Below are 21,317 nucleotides of genomic sequence, written 5' to 3' on the forward strand. Positions count from 1 at the left end.
CTTTTGACCCTTTTTCTACTAGTGCATGGAGATACAAGTAGTTTTTGGAGAAGGAGGAGGGATTCGGAGAAAGAGGCGCAGTTCGAAGGGAAGAGGGGAATGGGGATAGGGTTACATCCAGTACTCGGTCGTGCCCCTCACCACGCACACACAGCTACTTAACCTACATCTCCCAGGTCTCTGGATCAAAAAGCCGGTTGGGCCTCTTCTTCCTCTTGGGCCGTGCCAGGCCGCCCTGCACCTCTGGTGGGCCTTGAGTAGTAGCAGGGGACGTGACAGATTCCTACCTGGTCGTTCTGGCATGTGAGGTAACAGTTTGTAGGGTTTGTCAGCACGACGGTGGGGGCAGCTACCTTTCGCAGTTGGGTTCTCTGGCCTCGTCTCCGTCACGTCGGTGCGACCTCTAGTGCTGACGGGAGGCTTGTGAGAAATGGAAAATTATCTCTTGGATATGTAGCTCTTCCATTTGCGCCGACTTCCTCCCTAGGGCGTTAGTCCGGTAGGATGGTGGTCTTGATCACTTCCCATCCATGATCAGCAACGACATACTGACTCCGGCGATGAAGTGGTATGTGGCGCCAAAGCATCGGCTCGTTCTGGTGGAAGAAGACGGTTGCCCCTATGGGCTTTAATGCAATTTCTTTATTTTTAGGGGTGTCTATATGAAAGTTTGGTTAATATAACAACATACTTTTCCGCCAAAAAGGTTAGGATCTATGGTCATACTCCCATCCGACCCGGATGAAACTACATGTTTAACACTTTACGTGTTTGGTAAATTACTAAGGATTATCAGTTTAAATGGGAGACGACTTGAAGGTAGTATTGGTAACTCATCAATTTAAAACTGAGAATTCGGTTTGTGTGTGTGCGCGCGTGTGTGCGTGTGTGTGGGCGCGCGTGTGCTCTGCAATACTTGGTGGTTAACTTTCAATCAGTAGGAAACTCAAGTGGTAAACTTTCATCTATTAATTTCTTGGTCAGTGACGGCAAATAATCTGTAAGGTATAGAATGGGGTTCAATTTTCAATCGATGAGGCGCTCACAGCGTCTTGCTCTCATCTGTATTTTGCTTTGAAGATGATGGTTAATAGTTGGCACCCATGTGGTTCAGTTAGTGAGATGGCAAGAACGACTAGATTTCATCTTTTAATTTCTGGGAAGATTACAGTCAGTGGTTTGTCAACTGAAGAACGGGGTTCAACATGGACAGTTAGTCGGCTGGAGAACATGTTGGACCTCCAATAAATCAATGGGACGCCATGAAGTGCTTGCTTTCATGTGCTAATTGCTTGGACGATGACGCCGAGCAGTCCAGACAATTAGCATCAACGTGGTTCATTTATCAATTTCTTGGATGATGGTGGTGAATAGTTTATTAGGTGAAGAACGGGTGTTCAATATCAATCAATATGACACAGTGAGCGGCTTGCTTTCATATGTTAATTGCTTGGACAATGATGGCTAATAGTAAGTTAGGTTAAGATACAGTTCAACTTCAGTCAATAAATGAGACGCCATGAGCAACTTGCTTTCATTTTTCCATTGTTTGGACCATGACGGTGAATAGGTTGTTAGATCAAGAACGGGGTTCAACTTCAATCAATCTGACGCAGTGAGGGGCTTGCATTCATCTGGGAATCGCATGTGGGGTGAAGGCGAACTGCTTGCACTAATAATTTGTCAGGTGAAAACTGAAAAACATGGTTATCCTTCAATCAATCAATGAGACGCCATGAGCGGCTTGCTTTTATTTGCTAATTTCTTGCACTAATAATTTGTCAGCTTCCGGTCTCCTAGTATCAACGTGGTTCAGTCAGTGAGATGCCTCGAGTGGCTTCCGTTTATCTGCTAAATGCCTGGACGATGTCGGTGCAAAGTTTGTTAGAATAAATCTGGCGCTGCCAGCAGCTCGCTTTCACATGTTAAATGCTTGGACGATGACAATGAATAGTCAGTCTGGTGAAGAACATAGTTAAACATTAATCAATTAATGAGTGGCCACAAGCAGCTTGCTTTCATCAGTTAATTGCTTGCACTATGACAGCGAATAGTTTATCAGGTGAAGGTTGGGGCTCAACTTCAATCAACCGGACTCCATGATCGGCATGCTTTCATCTATTAATAGCATTCACAATCAGCGTGAACAGTTGGTCAGGTGAAGACAAGAAAACTGGGTTATCATTGAATGAATCAATCAGTGAGGGGTCACAAGTGGCATGCTTTCCTTTGTTTATTTCTTGGACAATGACGGTGGGTAATTTTTCTACTTCTGGCTGGCTTGCATCAACGTGCTTCAATCAGAGAGTTGCCTTAAGTGGCATCTAAGTGCTTTGACGATGACAGTGAATAGTTTGTGATGATGGCAGTAATGGCGGAGGACGAAAAAAATTTGAGGTGGGGCGGTCCGTAAAGCATAAAAACATTCGCCGTGAAACCAAAGTAATCCATACACACTGAAATGACAAATACTGTTATGTAAAAATCATAAACTAAATAATGAAATCCAATAGAAGTGCAAAAATATTTAGATAGAAAATGGCCTGCGCACCGCTCCTCCTGGCTACCGGCGCCCCCGCGCACTCCTGCTGCTCGCCAGGATAGTGTTCGAGCCAGGTGGAGGGCATAATTGACTGGAACGAACGACTTGGGAGGAAAGGATCGAGCGGGCTCCTTCATGTGTAACTTGCGCACAGCTACAGCCCAACAATGTGGGTTCGGTCCAATGACACAAGACAGACCGAGTTTTCTCACACAGATCAGACAATATTTTTTTCTTTTTTGAAAATGACGATATACCCCTAACCTCTCCATCTGCGCGATGCATGCAGCCATTATATCAATTATTCATAGAGGCCTTACAAAGTACTCCCTTCATTTTTACAAAGTACCCATCGTCTGTCAAGACCTCCATCAGGCGCGGCTTTCACCGGAAGCTGCATCGTCCCGCTCTCGCGATTGGCTGGAACCGTGCGCAGCCTCGCCATGAACACGTATGCCGTCGCCGGTACTCCCACAGAGATTCTCCATCCCCTCACGGGTCCCTCCACGAGCCACCGGTCGGCGCAAAGCCACACCACGGCAGATCTGGACGGAGCGCCGGAGCCGCGGCCAACTCCACCACCCAGCTCCATTCAGAACAGCCTACCCCGCAGGATGAGGCACTTGCCACCGCCACCATCCATCTCCAAGGCTGCCGCTCCGCCGGCCATGGTGCTCCAGTCACCGCCGCGCAGTATAGGGGCGCCACCCTAGTTGCCGCCCCCGGACTGCCCTATGTTGCGCCCAACCTCGCCCTACCAAGAGCTCCGCCTACAATGTGTATCGACTAGCCAAGACAACCATTGCCATGGCCGCTCGAGATGGAGGTGCAAGTGAGGTGAAGAATGGGTTTGTACGGTGAATTTTTGACCTCCCAGTTGGCATCCTTGTGGTTCGGTTGGTTAGACTCCTATAGCAACATGATCTATACGTACCAATGACCTCACATATATAATAGCTTGGTAGAACACTCATTGAAAGTGCAAGAACAATTTCCCTTGCTCACAATGGTTCTTTTGCCACCGATAAGGTATCAATGAGTATGTGTAGGCTGGGGGAAAGTCTCCTTAAAAAAATCAATGAGCATGTGTATGTTTCGCCCAATTTGTTTTCCATATTTTAAGTTTCTACCTAGTGATTTATAAAGTGCCTACGTGATAAGTTTGGTATCAACACACTGACAATTTTTACAACAATAAGAATGAAAACTTCAATAATCATGGGGTAGCAACTTTGGAGTCCAACTTTTTTTTCAACCACAAAAAAAGGAGTCCAATTTTTTTACCAAAACATACGCAAATGAAGTTCTGAATCCCTATCAAATAGATGATGGTTCTACAACTTTTTGATGTGATTTTTGGTGTGTGAAAACTGAAGTTAACCGTTCCTTTGGTATGAAATTAGTATCCTACTCCCTATCAAATTACTATTTAGATTAGTCTAGTATATAGCCTTGCAGAGAAGTTAAATTGAATAGACAACATGCCTTTTCTTGATTTTAATTTGTTTGGTTCTTAGAACTTCACTCGATTCTATGTTGGTTTTTTAGGAGAACTCTGAAATTTTGGTGGTATTTATTGTGTTATTACGGTTTTAAGGGAAAAAGTGGGACAGAAGATGCAATTACGCCTTTGTAAGTTTTGCCGATGCTAATTACTTTATGAAAAAACGCTAAAATAATTTACCCTTTTGCTCCCAACAATTTCACATATATCAATGAGACAAAAGTAATGCTCTTATATATTTTTCGTGAGTAAGCAAAGATCTGTGTATCTTTCCATTAATAGGAGAGTAGAAAAGAAGTTATTAATAGGAGAGTAGAAAAGAAGTTACATGTGTACGTGTGTGTGATGTAATGTTCTTATATTTTTTCGTGGGCTCTGTTGTTTTCCTTCTAATGCGATATTTCCTGGACATAATCAAGGAGCGCTGACAAATGCGTCAAGAGATACTCAGAACCAACTAGATTTACTGAATCGTCTCATGTTTATGTTTTTGCGCACCACCACTTACCATGTTTTTTCTCATGTGGTAACGTGAAAGTTTTCAAGTAGTTTGCTGGGATTGTCAAGTGTGGTTGGGGACTTAGGCCATTGGGGTAGGGAAGGATGTGTGTTTTTCTCCCGTTGCAACGCAAGGACATGTTTCCTAGTAGTTAAAACATATTATGAGTCGTCTAAGCGGTCTAGTCTACTCTCTCTCCCTCTCTCTCTCTCTCTCTCTCTCTCTATCATCCATGCATGCATTGCAGATGCTTCCGCATACTTTAATCACACCGCAAGAGCACATCGGTCAATGTGATGAGTGAACAAATTTTCGCTCATTTATTTTTTGAATTTTATAGACTTTGATCGGTTTGCCTCTGGGTGTCACCACACCTGTGTCGGTTCAATAAAAAACCATTTGTGGCCGAAAGCCAAGACTGCCTTAGTACCCATTAGAACACGTGGAAACCCATCTATACATCAAAGTTCGTGCAAGCAAACCTCTCCTTTTTGTTTCTCCCAAATAAAAAACCTTTTGAACTTGAAACTTTGAAGATCAATATCACACAAGTACTATTATATGCAGAAAAGTTTTCTAAATTTTGGGCGCACCATAAATATTAAAAATTTATACAAGTCATTTAAAGGTTAAAAATTGACAAATTTATGTTTCATCAAAAAATGAAAAACATTTGTACAATGAATGGCACATGTGGATAGTTGACCTGAAAAGTTTCACGGTCAAATGTTCTCTTGTTTGGAAGAAACAAAAAAGAGAAATTTTTATATAGGAATAGCACGAATCATGATGCAAACTGAACAAACAAGATAGAGGGTACATTGATATTGGGATACAACAAATCACAATCTTACAAATAAGTAGAAGCTAAAGTTACATGTGTCGTTTCTTCAGCTTAACTATGAGCCCATTTTGCATCTTCAATATACAAGACGGCTTGGGCTGGATGCTTTGCCCTTCCATCACTTGCATATCGAAGTTCCACAGTGTTGAGGCAATGACTGTCTTCATCTGCATAATCGCGATATCCTTGCCTAGGCACATCCTTGGTCCGGAGTTGAAGGCCAAGAACTTGTGAGATGGTACATACTTTAGGTTGTCTCCATTATCCGAGAGCCACCTATTTGGGTTATAGTCAAGGCAGTCTTTATCCCACACGCTCTCCATTCTTCCAATGGAGTGGAGAGAAATAAGGATGATGTCGCTAGTGTGCACCTCATGGCCACTTGGCATGATATCACTGGCGACCACCGTCTTCCGCTCGAGTGGTGCAGGTGGGTACAACCTAAGAGTCTCATACAAGACTGCTCTTAGATAAATTAGAGATCGAGTGTCATTCGGCTCAAACATCACCATGCCATCTGCACCTGCTTCTACCTTGCATGATGCAATTGGGGATAGCTTATTACGGATGATGGACACAATATTTGGATTCTAAGCAAGGTTATAGAATATCCATGACAGGGTTGTTCCAACCGTGTCCCTTGCGGCGAGCATGAAGCTAATGATCATCGCTTGGCGCAGTTCATCGTCGGTGTCACCTATGCCATGGAGGCAGTAAGAGATCATATCCATACACTCTTGTTCCTCGTCATTAGCAACACGAGATGTCTTGATCTTCCTCTTCTCCATCATCTCGACAATAAACTCTCTTAGCACCCCGTGCGCCATGCCGAGCTTTCTCTCGGAGCCGATGTTGAGCCACCTCATCAGTTTCCAACAGTAAGTCGGCATGGTGTGCCGAAAGAACGCCACCTCCATGACTATGTCCAAGGCGACCGCAGGGTCCATGGGCGGCATGCCCATGGATATGTTTCCAGGGTGCAAGGCGTCCAATGGCAACATATCTGAGGATAGAAGGCCAGGGTCCACACCGAAGTAAGGTGTAGCAGCCAAGTCAAATATAAACCTAGACATCAATTCCTGCATGTCAAGCGCAGTGGTGGTGCTCGCCATATGCGTAAACAATGGGGGGAGACTGTTCTCCACCTTGTCGCGGCAGCAAGCCTCCATCCTGGCAACTGACTATGGGCTGCTGAGCATGCACTTGACTTTGGTGCGCTGCTGGCGAGCTGGCTCATCGTCGATAGTGAAGATGCTGCCGTCCATGATGTCGAAGATAGCGGCAAACTCCACGCCCTTTGGGAAGTTGGCGTAGTTGGTTGTGAAGATGTGTCGAATGTTGGCAGGGTCACATGTGATGAAGAACCGCATGCCGGTCCCGGGTGGGCCATGTGCCCTGAAGTTGTGGCCTGATCCGGCGAGGACCAGGCTGAAATAGTTGTGCAAGTTATGGAGGTTTGCTATGGTGGAAGGAAACATGTGCAGTATTGGCCAGTTTATGGGAAGGGCTGCTGGGTTCTTTGATCTATAACTACACTTGAGATATAAGTACAAGGGAACAAGCAGCACGAGTAATGTGCAGCTGAACAGAATTGACATTGTTAGCGGTAGTCTGGGATATGCTACCACTTACATTTATCCTTCAATGGACATGGCTTCATTTATATAGGGAAGTTCCCACCATGATATCTCGGTCCATTGGTACTGTATAAGTTGAAAGGTGTTAGTAGCAAAGATGCAGACTAGCTCCGTGATCTGAGGATTATCCTCATTGCTGCACAGAAGAATTATGTCCTTGATGCACCGCTAGGTGACAGAACTATTGCAGGAGCAGATGCAGACGTTATGAACGTTTTGACAAAAGCTCGGTATGATGACTACTTGATAGTTTAGTGCACCATGCTTTACGGCTTAGAACCGGGGCTTCAAAAATATTTTGAACGCCACAGAGCATATAAGATGTTCCAAGAGTTGAAATTGGTATTTCATACTCATGCCCGTGTCGAGAGGTATAAGACCTCTAACAGTACTTTGCCTACAAGATGGAGGGGAATAGCTCAACCAGTGAGCATGTGCTCAGATTGTCTGGGTACTACAATTTCTTGAATCAAGTGGGAGTTAATCTTTTAGATAAGATAGTAACTGACAAAGTTCTCTGGTCACTATCACGAAGTTACTAGAACTTCGTGAGGAACTATAATATGCAAGGGATGACGAAAACAATTCCCAAGCTCTTCGCGATGCTAAAATTGGCAAAGGTAGAAATCAAGAAAAACATCAAGTGTTGATGGTTGACAAGACCACTAGTTTCAAGAAAAAGGGCAAAGGGAAGAAGGGTACTTCAAGAAGAACGGCAAACAATTTGCCCGTCAAGTGAAGAAGCCGAAGTCTGGACCTAAGCCTGAGACTAAGTGCTTCTACTACAAAGGGATTGGTCACTGGAAGCGGAACTACCACAAGTATTTGGCGGATAAGAAGGATGGAAAAGTGAACAAAGGTATATTTGGTATACATGTTATTGATGTGTACTTTACTAGTGTTTATAGCAACCCCAAGTATTCAGTTGCTAAGAGTAGTAACTTGAAACAAGAGTTAGAAAATAAACAGAGACTAGTTAATGACAAGGTGATGATGTGTGTTGGAAGTGATTCCAAGGTTGATAAGATCACCATCACACACTCCCTTTACCTTCGGGATTAGTGTTGAACCTAAAATAAATGTTATTTGCTGTTTGCGTTGAGCATGAATATGATTGGATCATGTTTATTGCAATACGGTTATTCATTTAAGTCAAAGAATAATTGTTGTTCTATTTACATGAATGAAACCTTCTACGGTCATACACTCAATATAAATGGTTTATTGAATCTCGATCGTAGTGATGCACATATTCATAATATTGAAGCCAAAAGATGTAAAGTTAATAATGATAGTGCAACTTATTTGTGGTACTGCCGTTTAGGTCATATTGGTGTAAAGCGCATGAAGAAACTCCATGCTGATGGGATTTTGGAATCACTTGATGCTTGCAAACCATGCCTCATGGGCAAGATAACTAAGACTCCGTTCTCCGGAACAATGGAGCGAGCAACTGACTTACTGATGTATGCGGTCCGATGAGTGTTAAGTCTCGCGGCGGGTATCGTTATTTTCTTACCTTCACAGATGATTTGAGTAGATATGAGTATATCTACTTGATGAAACATAAGTCTGAAACATTTGAAAAGTTCAAAGAATTTCAGAGTGAAGTGAAAAATCATCGTAACAAGAAAATATAGTTTCTACGATCTGATAGTGGAGACGAATATTTGAGTTACGAGTTTGGTCTTCATTTGAAACAATGTGAAATAGTTTCGCAACTCACGCCACCTGGAACACCACAGCGTAATGGTCTGTCCGAACATCATAACCGTACTTTATTATATATGGTGTGATCTATGATGTCTCTTACTGATTTACCACTATCGTTTTGGCGTTATGCATTAGAGATAGTTGCATTCACGTTAAATAGGGCACCATCTAAATCCGTTGAGACGACACCATATGAACTGTGGTTTAGTAAGAAATCTAAGCCGTCGTTTCTTAAATTTTGGGGCTGTGGTGCTTATGTGAAAAAGTTTCAACCTGATAAGCTCGAACCCAAATCGGAGAAGTGCATCTTCATAGGATACCCAGAAAGAAATTGTTGGGTACACCTTCTATCATAGATCCGAAGGCAAGATCTTTTTTGCTGAGAGTGGATCCTTTCTAGGGTAGGAGTTTCTCTCGAATGAAGTGACTGGGAGGAAACTAGAACTTGATGAGGTAATTGTACCTTCTCCCGAATTGGAAAGTAGTTCATCACAGAAATCAGTTCTAGTGATGCCTACACCAATTAGTAAGGAAGTTAATGATGATGATCATGAAACTTCAGAGCAAGTTACTACTGAACCTCGTAGGTCAACTAGAGTAAGATCCACACCTGAGTGGTATGGTAATCCTGATCTGGAGGTCATGTTACTTGACCATGACGAACCTACGAACTATGAGGAAGCGATGATGAGCCCAGATTCCGCGAAATGGCTTGAGGCCATTAAATCTGAGATGGGATCCATGTATAAGAACAAAGTATGGACTTTGGTTGACTTGCCCGATGATCGGCAACCAATAGAGAAGAAATGGATCTTCAAGAGGAAGACAGACGCTGATAGTAGTGTTACTATCTACAAAGCTCAAATTGTCGCAAAAATGTTTTCGACAAGTTCAAGGTGTTGACTACGATGAGATTTTCTCACTTGTGTCGACGCTTAAAAGTTTGTCCGAATCATGTTAGCAATTGCCGCATTTTATGAAATCTGGAAAATGGATAACAAAACTACATTACTTAATGTATTTATTAAAGAAGAGTTGTATATGATGCTACCAGAAGGTTTTGTCAATCCTAAAGGTGCTAACAAAATGTGCAAGCTCCAGCGATCCATCTATGGACTGGTGCAAGCATCTCGGAGTTGGAATATACGCTTTGATAAGTTGATCAAAGCATACAATTTTATACAGACTTGCGGTGAAGCCTGTATTTACAAGAAAGTGTGTGGGAGCACTACAGCCTTTCTGATATGTATATGTGAATGACATATTGTGGATCGGAAATGATGTAAAATTTTCTGGAAAGTATAAAGGAGTGTTTGAAAGGAGTTTTTCAAAGAAAGACCTCGGTGAAAACTGCTTACATATTGAGTATCAAGATCTATAGAGATAGATCAAGACGCTTGATAAGTTTTTTCAATGAGTACATACCTTGACAAAATTTTGAAGTAGTTCAAAATGGAACAGTCAAAGAAGGAGTTCTTGCGTGTGTTGCTAGGTGTGAAATTGAGGAAGACTCATAACCCGACCATGGCAGAACATAGAGAGAGAATGAAAGTCATTCACTATGCCTCAGCCATAGGTTCTATAAAGTATGCCATGCTATGTACCAGACCTATTGTATACCCTGCCCCGAGTTTCGCTAGGGAGTACAATAGTGATCTAGGAGTAGATCACTAGACATTGGTCAAAATTATCCTTAGAGGACTAAGGGAATATTTCTCGGTTATGGAGGTGATAAAGACTTCGTCGTAAAGTGTTACGTCGATGCAAGATTTGACACCGATCTAGATGACTCTGAGTCTCGATCTGGATACATATTGAAAGTGGGAGCATTTAGCTAGAGTAGCTCCGTGCAAAGCATTCTAGACATAGAATATTTGCAAAATACATACGGCTCTGAATGTGGCAGACCCGTTGATAAACTTCTCTCACAAGCAAAATATGATCACACCTTTGTACTCTATGGGTGTTACTCACATAGCAATGTGAACTAGATTATTGACTCTAGTAAACCCTTTGGGTATTGGTCACATGACGATGTGAAATATGGGTGTTAATCACATGGTGATGTGAACTATTGGTTTTAAATCACATGGCGATGTGAACTAGATTATTGAATCTAGTGCAAGTGGGAGACTGAAGGAAATATGCCCTAGAGGCAATAATAAAGTTATTATTTATTTCCATATTTCATGATAAATGTTTATTATTCATGCTAGAATTGTTTTAACCGAAAACTTAGTACATGTGTGAATACATAGACAAACAAAGTGTCACTAGTATGCCTCTACTTGACTAGCTCGTTGATCAAGAATGGTTAAGTTTCCTAGCCATTGACATGAGTTGTCATTTGATGAACGGGATCACATCATTAGAGAATGATGTGATTGACATGACCCATCCGTTAGCTTAGCACTATGATCGTTTAGTTTGTTGCTATTGCTTTCTTCATAACTTATACATGTTCCTATGACTATGACATTATGCAACTCCCAAATACCGGAGGAACACTTTATGTGCTACCAAACGTCACAACGTAACTGGGTGATCATAAAGGTGCTCTACAGGTGTCTCCGATGGTACTTGTTGAGGTGGCATAGATCGATATTAGGATTTGTCACTCCGACTGTCGAAGAGGTATCTCTGGGCCCCCTCGGTAATGCACATCACTATAAGACTTACAAACAATGTGACTAATGAGTTAGTTGCAGGATGATGTATTACAGAACGAGTAAAGAGACTTGCCGGTAACGAGATTGAACTAGGTATTGAGATACCGACGATCGAATCTTGGGCAAGTAACATACCGATGACAAAGGGAACAATGTATGTTGTTATGCGGTTTGACCGATAAAGATCTTCGTAGAATATGTAGGAACCAATATGAGCATCCTGGTTCCGCTATTGGTTATTGACCGGAGACGTGTATCGGTATTATGAGTTTATGTGTTTTGATGTACCGAAGGTAGTTCGGAGTCCCGGATATGATCACGGACATGATGAGGAGTCTCGAAATGGTCGAGACATAAAGATCGATATATTGGACGACTATATTTGGACATCGGAATGCTTCCGGGTGAGATCGGGAATATACTGGAGCACCGGGAGGTTTCCAGAACCCCCCGGGAGGTATATGGGCCTTATTGGGCCTTAGTGGAAAAGAGGAGAAAGGAGCAAAGGAGGGGGCGCCCCCCCTCCCAAGCCCAATCTGAATTGGGAGGGGGGCTGCCCCCCCTTTCCTTCCTCCTTCCTTCCCCTTCATTCTCTCCTAGTCCGACTAGGGAAGGGGCGGGGGAATCCTACTCCCAGTGGAGACTGATCGGGTGGAGTTCAATGCAGCATGTACAGGTGCTGATGCTCAGGTGCAAGGCGAAGGTTCAGAGACTATCCAGAAGAAAGGGTGAGACAACCGCGAATTTGAATCAGGGTGACACAGGGAGACAGTGAAATTCCTTCAAGTTTCAGACAAGCAGTAAAGAAAGAGCGGTGACGTTGAGTTCTGGTAACTCTTATGTTGGCGTCCAATATGTGAGTTGTTTATTTTCACGCAGATAGTGGTCGGTGTGTGATGGCGTTGAACGGATTCTCCGGAAGTTGGGAGCACAAAGTAGAGTAATGAGGAACTTAATTTTGCTGGAGTGTTGACTGTGAATAAGACGAGAAGGGACTACAGTTGCAGGTGGAGTCACATGAAGTCTGGGAGTAGCAGCGGTGCTCATGGCATATCTCAAGTCCAATGTACATGGAGGTTCGACGCATGGATGAATTCAAGGTGGTGAAGAATATTCGCAAAGATGGTGTTTGTTATAATTGTGTCGAATATTATTGTACAAGGTAGGTTACAGTTGGATTTGATTTTAGACTGTGTGTAGACTGGGTAGGAGTTGTGTCCTAATAGAACACTTGTATCCTAGGCCTCTCATATATATCAGGGGTAGATACACGATGTAACAACATAATAGCACAGGTACGCAGGGGGAGCCGGCGGTGTGTGCCGGCGCCCGGGTGGCCGGTGTGCAGTATTGTAAGGTGTCACGGGGAGAAGCGTCCGTAGTCAGGTGCCAGGGATGTTGCCATATCGGCGAACGTCATTAACAAATCTTGGTGTCGTGCCTAATGTGATTGCTTGGTCCTTGGTAGATCGACGGTATGCCTCGGATTTATTTTAACAATTATATCTATATACTGTCAAGCGACAAATCGACACATACTATCAGAACAAGTTGAGAATGTGTGCAATCATCTGCACACATGGTACTATACCAATTAACTAACGTAAGAGGCCACAAGGATTACATGCGAATTGTATGAGACATTAATGCTTAGATAATGCCTTATGCGATAGATATAGTTTAGTAAAAGAAGGCTACAAACAAAGAAATATTTGAAGTACGGTTAGAAAATATACAATGTAAAATAACATGGAAAATATCACAAATAACAAGTTATGGCGAGAACCGGCAAAATCGAATATTTGTACATATAGAAAATATTACCGACACGTAGTTGGTGACAAAGTGGATGATGGAGCAGATCTAAGAAGATTCAAGTACAAATCAGCAATGTTTACATTTTAAAGTATCGACGACATTCTATTTGTGCTAGAAAGATTTAATAAGCTAACTCAAAATACCAGACACATGTAGGGAAAATTAGATGGAGAAAGATGGAACCGGCAAAATCGAATATTTATATTTTGTCAAAGTAATTAGAGTGAGAGGAGCTTGCTTGAACAATTTCGATGTATCTTGCAAAAACATCGTTTGACATATAGTTTTTTTTTTTGCGGGTCGTTTGACATATACTCCTGCCGTTCTAAATATTTGTCTTTCTAAAGATTTCAACAAGTAACTACATACGGAACAAAATGAGTGAATCTACACTCTAAAATATGTCTACATACATTCGTATATTGTGTCCATTTGAAATGCCTAGAAAGACAAATATTTGGGAACAGAGGGAGTAGTTAGCTACAAAGCGGCTGGATCAAGGCATCAACTAACCTGAAGGACAACACTATTATATGAGATTGCTTTTACAGGGCTTGCCGCGTTATACAATATTGTTTAGTTTACCTTATTTTGATCGAAAGAAAAGCGTGCAATAGGAAAAATACAATATTATTCCAAACTCCATGGTTTACAGGGAGCCGAAAGCACCAATATTATTGATCTTCCGTCGAGAATCTAAAATAATTAGTACAAATACATGTTACCAGATTGTGGTTTTGCTCGCAGAAAACATATATTTTGGTAATATTTCTAAAATAGTTGGTAGAATATCTTCAAAATAAATAGAAGTAAATATTAAAATATGTATTAAATCTAGCCGCGCAAATGCGCGGGTCACACTGCTAGTTTTCCTAAATAAATACCTCCTCCTTCCCCAAATATAAGGCATGCCTGACTTTGCACGGTCTTTAATGCACAACTTTGACCATTAATATATATCAAAGTATATGAATTGCACGTGTATATATTTTCTTTGCAAACTAATTTTATTGCATATGTCTGTATACTATTTTCATAGACATACACTACGTGAAAATCATAGTCAAAATTGGGCAACGAAGACCAAAAAAGTCGACCGGCCCTTTATATTTTGGGAAGAAGGGAGTAGTACGTACGTACATAACGTTTGTTACGTATCACAATCCTATATAATATTATTATTATATTTCGAGATAAATATTATAGAGTATTGTGTTATTATTATTAGGTAATATAGGTAGAGATTTTTCACGTTCGCACCTATTAGGTCGTCCGTCTATAAATCGACCGGATCAAACTAGTAGACAGAGCGCGACCATCACGCAGGCTTGCAGCATTCATTGTAGTACGTAGAAGGGATAAGCAAGCAGACAGGGAGGTCCAAGAGTAGACGCCATGGCCACGAACCCCGGCCTCCTGAGCGAGTTCCCTTGGGAGAGGCTTGGCAGCTACAAGGTACGTACCAAGTAGTAAAACATAATAATTAATCTTGTTTATTTGCACCACCGTGCACTAAATCTGAAAGGCCATCCCGGCCGGTCGCCGGCATGCATGCGCACGTACGCAGTACATGCTGCTGGCGCCATGGGTGGTGCACGGCTTGCATCTGGTGGCGACCAGGGGGTGGCGCGATGCCGACCTAGGCTACATCCTCATCCTCCCCAACATGATTCTCCGGGCGCTGCACAGCCAGGCCTGGATCACCGTGTCCCGCCTCCAGAACGCGCGAGGCAAGCGCCAGATTGTCCACCGTGGCATCGAGTTCCAGCAGGTCGACCGCGAGCGCAACTGGTACCATCCATCTACAGCAGCAAAATTTCACTGCCATATCAAGTCCATCCATGGAATTAAACCCGTACTTGGGTGCAGGGACGACAACCTCATCCTGAGCACCATCCTGATGCTCCTGGCCGCGTTGTACATGCCAGGCGGGCAGAACCTGCCGCTGTGGAGGACGGACGGCTTGGTGCTGCTGGCACTAATACATGCCGGCCCTGTCGAGTTCCTCTACTACTGGTTTCACCGTGCACTACACCACCACTTCCTCTACACACGCTACCACTCGCACCACCATGACTCCATAGTCACCGAGCCCATTACATGTAGGAGCATATCTTAGCCATCAATTAATAGCAAAAAACTACCACATTACAGGCTAGAGTTACGAAAAAACTACCTTTTTTCTTAATTTCTCAAAACTATCTGTGCTTAATTTCTCGAAACTATCACATATAGCACCATCAGGCAGCTAGACGTCGGCTGGGTTGCACTAAAAATCTAGCTAGAATCTCTCTGTCACACACACACATACACACAGTGTGTGTGTCACCCGAAGTTATCTTACGATCGTTTCATAAATAAATTACATTTGATATACAAATAGTTACATTCATATTGATTCACAATGTAAAATTAAGGAAAAATCTATAGATCATAAGACCAAATTTTTGGTATTTTGTGTATATTTTCCACTATATTTTTACGTCCGTAATTTTACGTAACCTAAAGTTTTTTTACGGCGATTATATATTTTCTTACGTTCTCTTTTTACGCATTAAGTAAGACAAAATTTACGAGACCTAAAAATATGCTGCATTGATGCTAAAATAGAGGGGGTGAAAAATAACTATTCCTCATCCAGGGTGACAAATAGCGGGACCCAGCGAGTCTTAATTTGTGAGAAAGAGGTAGTAGATGATGAAGAATTCAAATTTCAAAAGCAGAACAAGAGCAAATGAGCTATTGTTTTATATTTTGTTTCTGGATTATTGCATTTTTGGAAAATGTAGAGATGGGTTGTATTGGATGGTCTTCATCATTTCTTTCTGAACAAGTACATCGATTTAGTGACTAACCATCTTGGTATCTTCATGCAGCGGTGATCCATCCATTTGCCGAACTCTTGGCCTATACATTTCTGTTTTCAATCCCAATGACCACCTGCCAGCTGACTGGAACTGGTTCCATTATCGTGTTTGCGGTATATTTGATTTACATTGATTTCATGAACAACATGGGCCACTGCAACTTCGAATTTGTCCCCAATTGGCTCTTCAAATGGATTCCCCCTCTCAAGTATCTCATGTATACACCGTCGTAAGTGCTCCCCCTATTTGGCAAAAAACTTGGCACTCTTATTTTATATGAATCCTACTCCAATGGTACCTAATCAGACAAGGAAATAAGGTTCTGTTATCCTTGATTCTACTCTGCAAAACTAAGCTTCTTTTCATGGTTCTGTACATCTATCTGGTGTTATATCAATGTAATTGTTTTATTAAAGGAGGGTATACCCCAGCTTCTTCAGTATTGCGATACGCACAACCATCTTTATTGGTGTTACCACTATATAAGCCGAACTTTCACTTGTTAGGTTTCATTCTCTTCACCATACTCAGTTCCGGACAAACTACTCTCTTTTCATGCCATTCTATGATTACATTTACAACACCATGGATAAGGCATCGGACACACTGCATGAGAACTCACTCAAGGACATAACGAAAGAAGTAGATGTGGTTCACCTTACCCATCTTACCAGCCTGCAGTCCATCTATCATATAAATTATGGGTTTTCCCAGTATGCCTCCAAGCCTTATAGTTCAATGTGGCAACTACGGATAATGTGGCCCGTGTCATATCTCTCCATGCTCCTCACATGTGTGTATGGTTCTTGGTTCACTCTTGAGAGGAATTTCATGGGGAAACTTACTATCCAGTCATGGGCCATTCCAAGATACAATTTCCATGTAAGTATATTTTGTTAATTTGGCAAGAGACCTTGTTAACGAGAGAGAATAGATAATGCGCTTAGGAGAGATAGCTACCTTTTATCAAGTATAACCAAATAACGAACCTTTACATTTGTGCAGTATGGATTGAACTTGGAGAAGGAAGCAATTAATAGCCTGGTTGTAAAGGCCATATGTGAAGCTGACAAGAAAGGAGCCAAAGTTGTTAGTCTTGGACTCCTGAATCAGGTAAAGTCCTTCGCTTGTTCAAACTTCAAAGTATAGTTCTTCATCATAAGTTCACGTGATCATGACTAAGGAAGTACTGGTGCAATTGTTTTTAGGGGGAAATCCAGAGTTACAATAGTAGGACAGATATGGTCGCTCACAATGTTATTGTACTATCTTCACCCAAACAGGGCCAGAACCTCAATGGAAGTGGGCAACTTTATCTGCAAAAGTACCCAAAGTTGGGGGTAAAACTGGTGGATGGCACCAGCCTAGCTGCTGCCGTCATTGCTAATAGTATCCCCCAAGGCACATATCAAGTTGTGCTTGCAGGAGATATTTCGAAGGTCGCACGTGCTGTGGCTCAAGCATTGTGCAGGAAAAATATTAAGGTCAGGTCTAAATATTCAGATATGCTTCTAAAAAAAGAACAGATATGCTTTGCAACAAAGAAGAAGAAAAGAAATCAGATCCCCTTCATTTTAATCACATGGAGAGATGACACATTTTTGTACAAACAATTAAAAAGCAACTCGCCTGTGCAGGTCACAATGACAAACACGCAAGATTATCATTTCCTTAAGGCGAAAATACCAGAAGATGCAGCTGGCAACCTTTCATTGTTATCAAAAACTGGCACTGCAAAGGTAAGAAGGAAATTATGCATGTAAGATTAGAAGGACATTATGTGTAGTCAGATGATGGAATGGCTGGTCGAATTCTACAGGTGTGGTTAATCGGAGAAGGTTTAGATGCTGACGAACAGTTGACGGCACCGAAAGGAACACGGTTTATTCCATACTCACAGTTCCCACCAAGAAAGCTACGTGAGGAGTGCTACACCTACTCAATGACTCCGGCAATGTGTGTTCCAAAAACACTACAGAACGTTCATTCATGCGAGGTAACAAATCCCCAGTTTCCTATCTATCTTTATTCCGCCGGTTGTGGCTATCCCGTTTTCATGCTTTTAGCTCTTTGTGAGCCTTTTTGTTTTTTCGAGACCTAGAGACTTTGTTGAACATTTTGCTTATTAATAAGATGGCCGTATGCATCATTCTGATGCAGAGGCCGGGAGATAACCTCATTTTCGAAAGAAAAAAAAAACAAATCCTGAGTGAACCGCAACTCTGCAAAAACTACAATACGTGTTCTTCTTAGCTTAACCCACTTCACATTTCAGAATTGGCTGCCAAGGAGGGTGATGAGTGCGTGGCGTATTGCTGGGATTGTTCATGCATTGGAGGGATGGAACGAGCATGAGTGCGGAGACACAGTCCTAGACATGGACAAAGTTTGGTCTGCTGCAATTTCGCATGGTTTCCGCCCCGTTGCTACAGATTGATGGTGTAGCTGCACGTCAACGGAATAAGAGTTGTGTTGATATCGATGTAATATATACTCGTTTTTATCCTTCCCAAGGAAGAAGACGTACACATCGGCAAGCAGAAGACGTAGCCTGCAATTAAGTAATAAATATAATATTATTTTCTCTTCAAAAAATGTTGTCCGTGCATGGAAGTCCCTCCAAGGTGATCTAAGCGCTACGGTGTGCGTTCATGCATTCAATCATAGGGATGAGTATTTGTGTGTAGATGTTACTAGATGAAACCAAGGTTTTGGATTCCGTATGGACAAATTTTCCCATGGGGCGACGATACTCTCGGTTACTGAGAAATACCAAACATAATTCGGACAAAATTTAAAATTGAATTTTAAATTCAAATTCTTTTAAACTAGATATAGGAAATACTTGAACTAATGATTTTCTACTCCTAATTGGGGAGTCGGTATGTCGTATCGTTCGGTTTCGTTCGCTCCCCTCCTCCTCCCCGATTGTTTTCTTCTGTCGAAGCCGCTGGCCCACCCCACACTCAGTAGGGAAAAAATCCACCCCGGCTCGACCCCCTCCGCGATCCCTGAATCGCACGGTCTGTCCACGCCTCCCACCCTTGGATATCGAGCCAGGGCCCCGCGTGCGACCTCTCCTTCGCGCAGCCGCCGCCACACACGCCCACGACGGGTTCTTCTCCCCTGCCTCACTAGATATTGTGAGATCCCATCGCCCGTTCTTATTCCTCTGCTGGAAACCATCGGTGCCCCTCTCTTTCTCTGCACGTCGAACCCAATCAGACAGCGCCGGCGTCCCTCGCGGTTCCCTATCCCTCCGTATCTTGGTCTCCACCATTTCCTCCATAGCATGATGGTCCGACCGGTGGATCCCATCCTCTCTCCATCAGGTAAAACAACGGCTGCAGGTGCCATCGGATGAGCCGAAAGCTCTTCCTCAGGATTGTGAGCTCCATCCGGGAGTTCGGCAGCTACTTCATTTGCAAGAAGGATTGCACCGGCACACTTGGATTCACCTCACTCCAGAAGTGCACTACAGCTATGAGGATGCTTGCATGCGGAGCTCCCGGTGATATACTGGAAGATGGACGCATGGCCGAGTCCACCACCATTGAGTATTTGTACAAGTTCTGCAGGGCAGTGGTGGCAGCGTTTGGACCACAGTACTTGCGATCACCAAATGCTGAAGACACTGCTCGGATCCTAGTACAAAATGCAGCAAGAGGATTTCTTGGGATCCTTGGAAGCATCGATAGCCTGCATTGGGCATGGAAAAACTGTCCATTTGCTTGGCAGAGGGTGTACAAAGGCGCCAAAGGAGCTTGCAGCATGGTACTTGAGGCAGTGGCCACACATGACCTCTGGATTTGGCACTCCTTCTTTGGTATGCCATGAATTCACAATGACATCAACATACTGCAGTGCTCGAATGTTTTGGCCAAGCTTGATGAAGGTCATGCTCCTCCGGTGAACTTCGAGGTCAATGGGTGCTACTACAACAAGGGATACTACCTAGCAGATGGCATCTATCCGAGATGGTCCATATTTGTGAAGACTATCTCAAACCATGTGCCAGGAGGCAAGAACTCCTACTTTGCCAAGTGCCAGGAGGCTTGCAGGAAGAATGTCGAGTGGGCATTTGGTGTGCTCCAATCTCGATTTGCTGTTGTCCGGTACCCCGCTCTGACCTCGTCAAAAGATCAAATGTGGGAAGTCATAACTTGTTGTGTCATCTTGCACAACATGATCATTGAGAGCGAGCAGGAAGAGCCAGTGTTCGACACAGAACCATATTACAGGCAGGGTCCTCTTGCCCAAGTTGATCACCAGCTACCGGCATCATGGGCTGCCTTCCTTAATATGCGTCAGGAGATATGAGACCCACAGGTGTATCAAGAACTGCGGCACGATCTGGTGGAGCACCTATGGAGGCTCAAGGGTAACTCCTAGTTCGACGTGTGATGAATTATGATTTCTAATTTGTGTTTTAGTTATGAGTTTGCTTCGTTGAATTATTTGATTTGTATTGATTCCTGTGAACTATGTGATAAAAGTCAGTTTATGTTGAATTTGTGCCGACGAACGCCGAATTTGTGCCAATTTGCATCGAATTGTTGGGGAACGTAGTAATTTCAAAAAAAATCCTACGCACATGCAAGATCATGGTGATGTATAGCAACGAGATGGGAGAGTGTGTCCACGTAACCTCGTAGACCGAAAGCGGAAGCGTTATGACAACGCAGTTGATGTAGTCGTACATTTTCACTATCCGACCGATCCAAGTACTGAACGCACGACACCTCCGAGTTCAGCACACGTTCAGCTCGATGACGTCCCACGAACTCCGTTCCAGTAGAGCTTCAAGGGAGAGTTCCGTCAGCACGATGGCATGATGACGGTGATGATGATGCTACCGACGCAGGGCTTCGCCTAAGCACCGCTACGATATTATCGAGGTGGATTATGGTGGAGGGGGGCACCGCACACGGCTAACAGATCAACAGATCAATTGTTGTGTCTATGGGGTGCCCCCTCCCCGTATATAAAGGAGTGGAGGAGGGGGAGGGCCGGCCCTCTCTATGGCGCGCCCTAGGGGAGTCCTACTCCCACCGAGAGTACGATTCCCCCTTTCCTAGTAGAACTAGGATCCCTTCCAAGTAGTAGGAGTAGTAGAGAAGGAAAGGGAAAAGAGAAGAGAAGGAAGGAGGGGGCGCCGCCCCTCCCCTTAGTCTAATTCAGACTAAGCCTTGGGGGGCGCGCAGCCTCCCTTCTCTCTTTCCCC

The 21,317-nt window shown here is 43.2% G+C and overlaps 1 protein-coding gene and 1 pseudogene across 2 annotated transcripts; one reads left to right on the forward strand and one right to left on the reverse strand.

Moving 5' to 3' along the window:
- Window positions 1–5,378: 5,378 nt before the first annotated feature.
- LOC123184141 (alkane hydroxylase MAH1-like) lies at window positions 5,379–6,987 on the reverse strand (annotated as a pseudogene).
- A 7,533-nt stretch (window positions 6,988–14,520) lies between these two features.
- Window positions 14,521–18,812, forward strand: LOC123186892 (very-long-chain aldehyde decarbonylase GL1-5). 2 transcript variants are annotated; one of them, XM_044598579.1, is made up of 10 exons: window positions 14,521–14,681; window positions 14,794–15,017; window positions 15,096–15,328; window positions 16,103–16,322; window positions 16,600–16,975; window positions 17,099–17,206; window positions 17,302–17,577; window positions 17,731–17,832; window positions 17,913–18,089; window positions 18,369–18,812. In XM_044598579.1, exons 1-10 carry the CDS (start codon window positions 14,622–14,624, stop codon window positions 18,528–18,530), a joined length of 1,938 nt encoding a protein of 645 aa, XP_044454514.1. In that variant the 5' UTR covers window positions 14,521–14,621; the 3' UTR covers window positions 18,531–18,812. The 2 variants fall into 2 exon arrangements, with proteins under 2 accessions (XP_044454514.1, XP_044454515.1); XM_044598580.1 differs by having other exon boundaries at window positions 17,377–17,577.
- The last annotated feature ends 2,505 nt before the right edge of the window (window positions 18,813–21,317 follow it).

This window comes from Triticum aestivum, chromosome 2A (assembly GCF_018294505.1).
Source record: "Triticum aestivum cultivar Chinese Spring chromosome 2A, IWGSC CS RefSeq v2.1, whole genome shotgun sequence".
Classification (NCBI taxonomy): Eukaryota; Viridiplantae; Streptophyta; class Magnoliopsida; order Poales; family Poaceae; genus Triticum; species Triticum aestivum.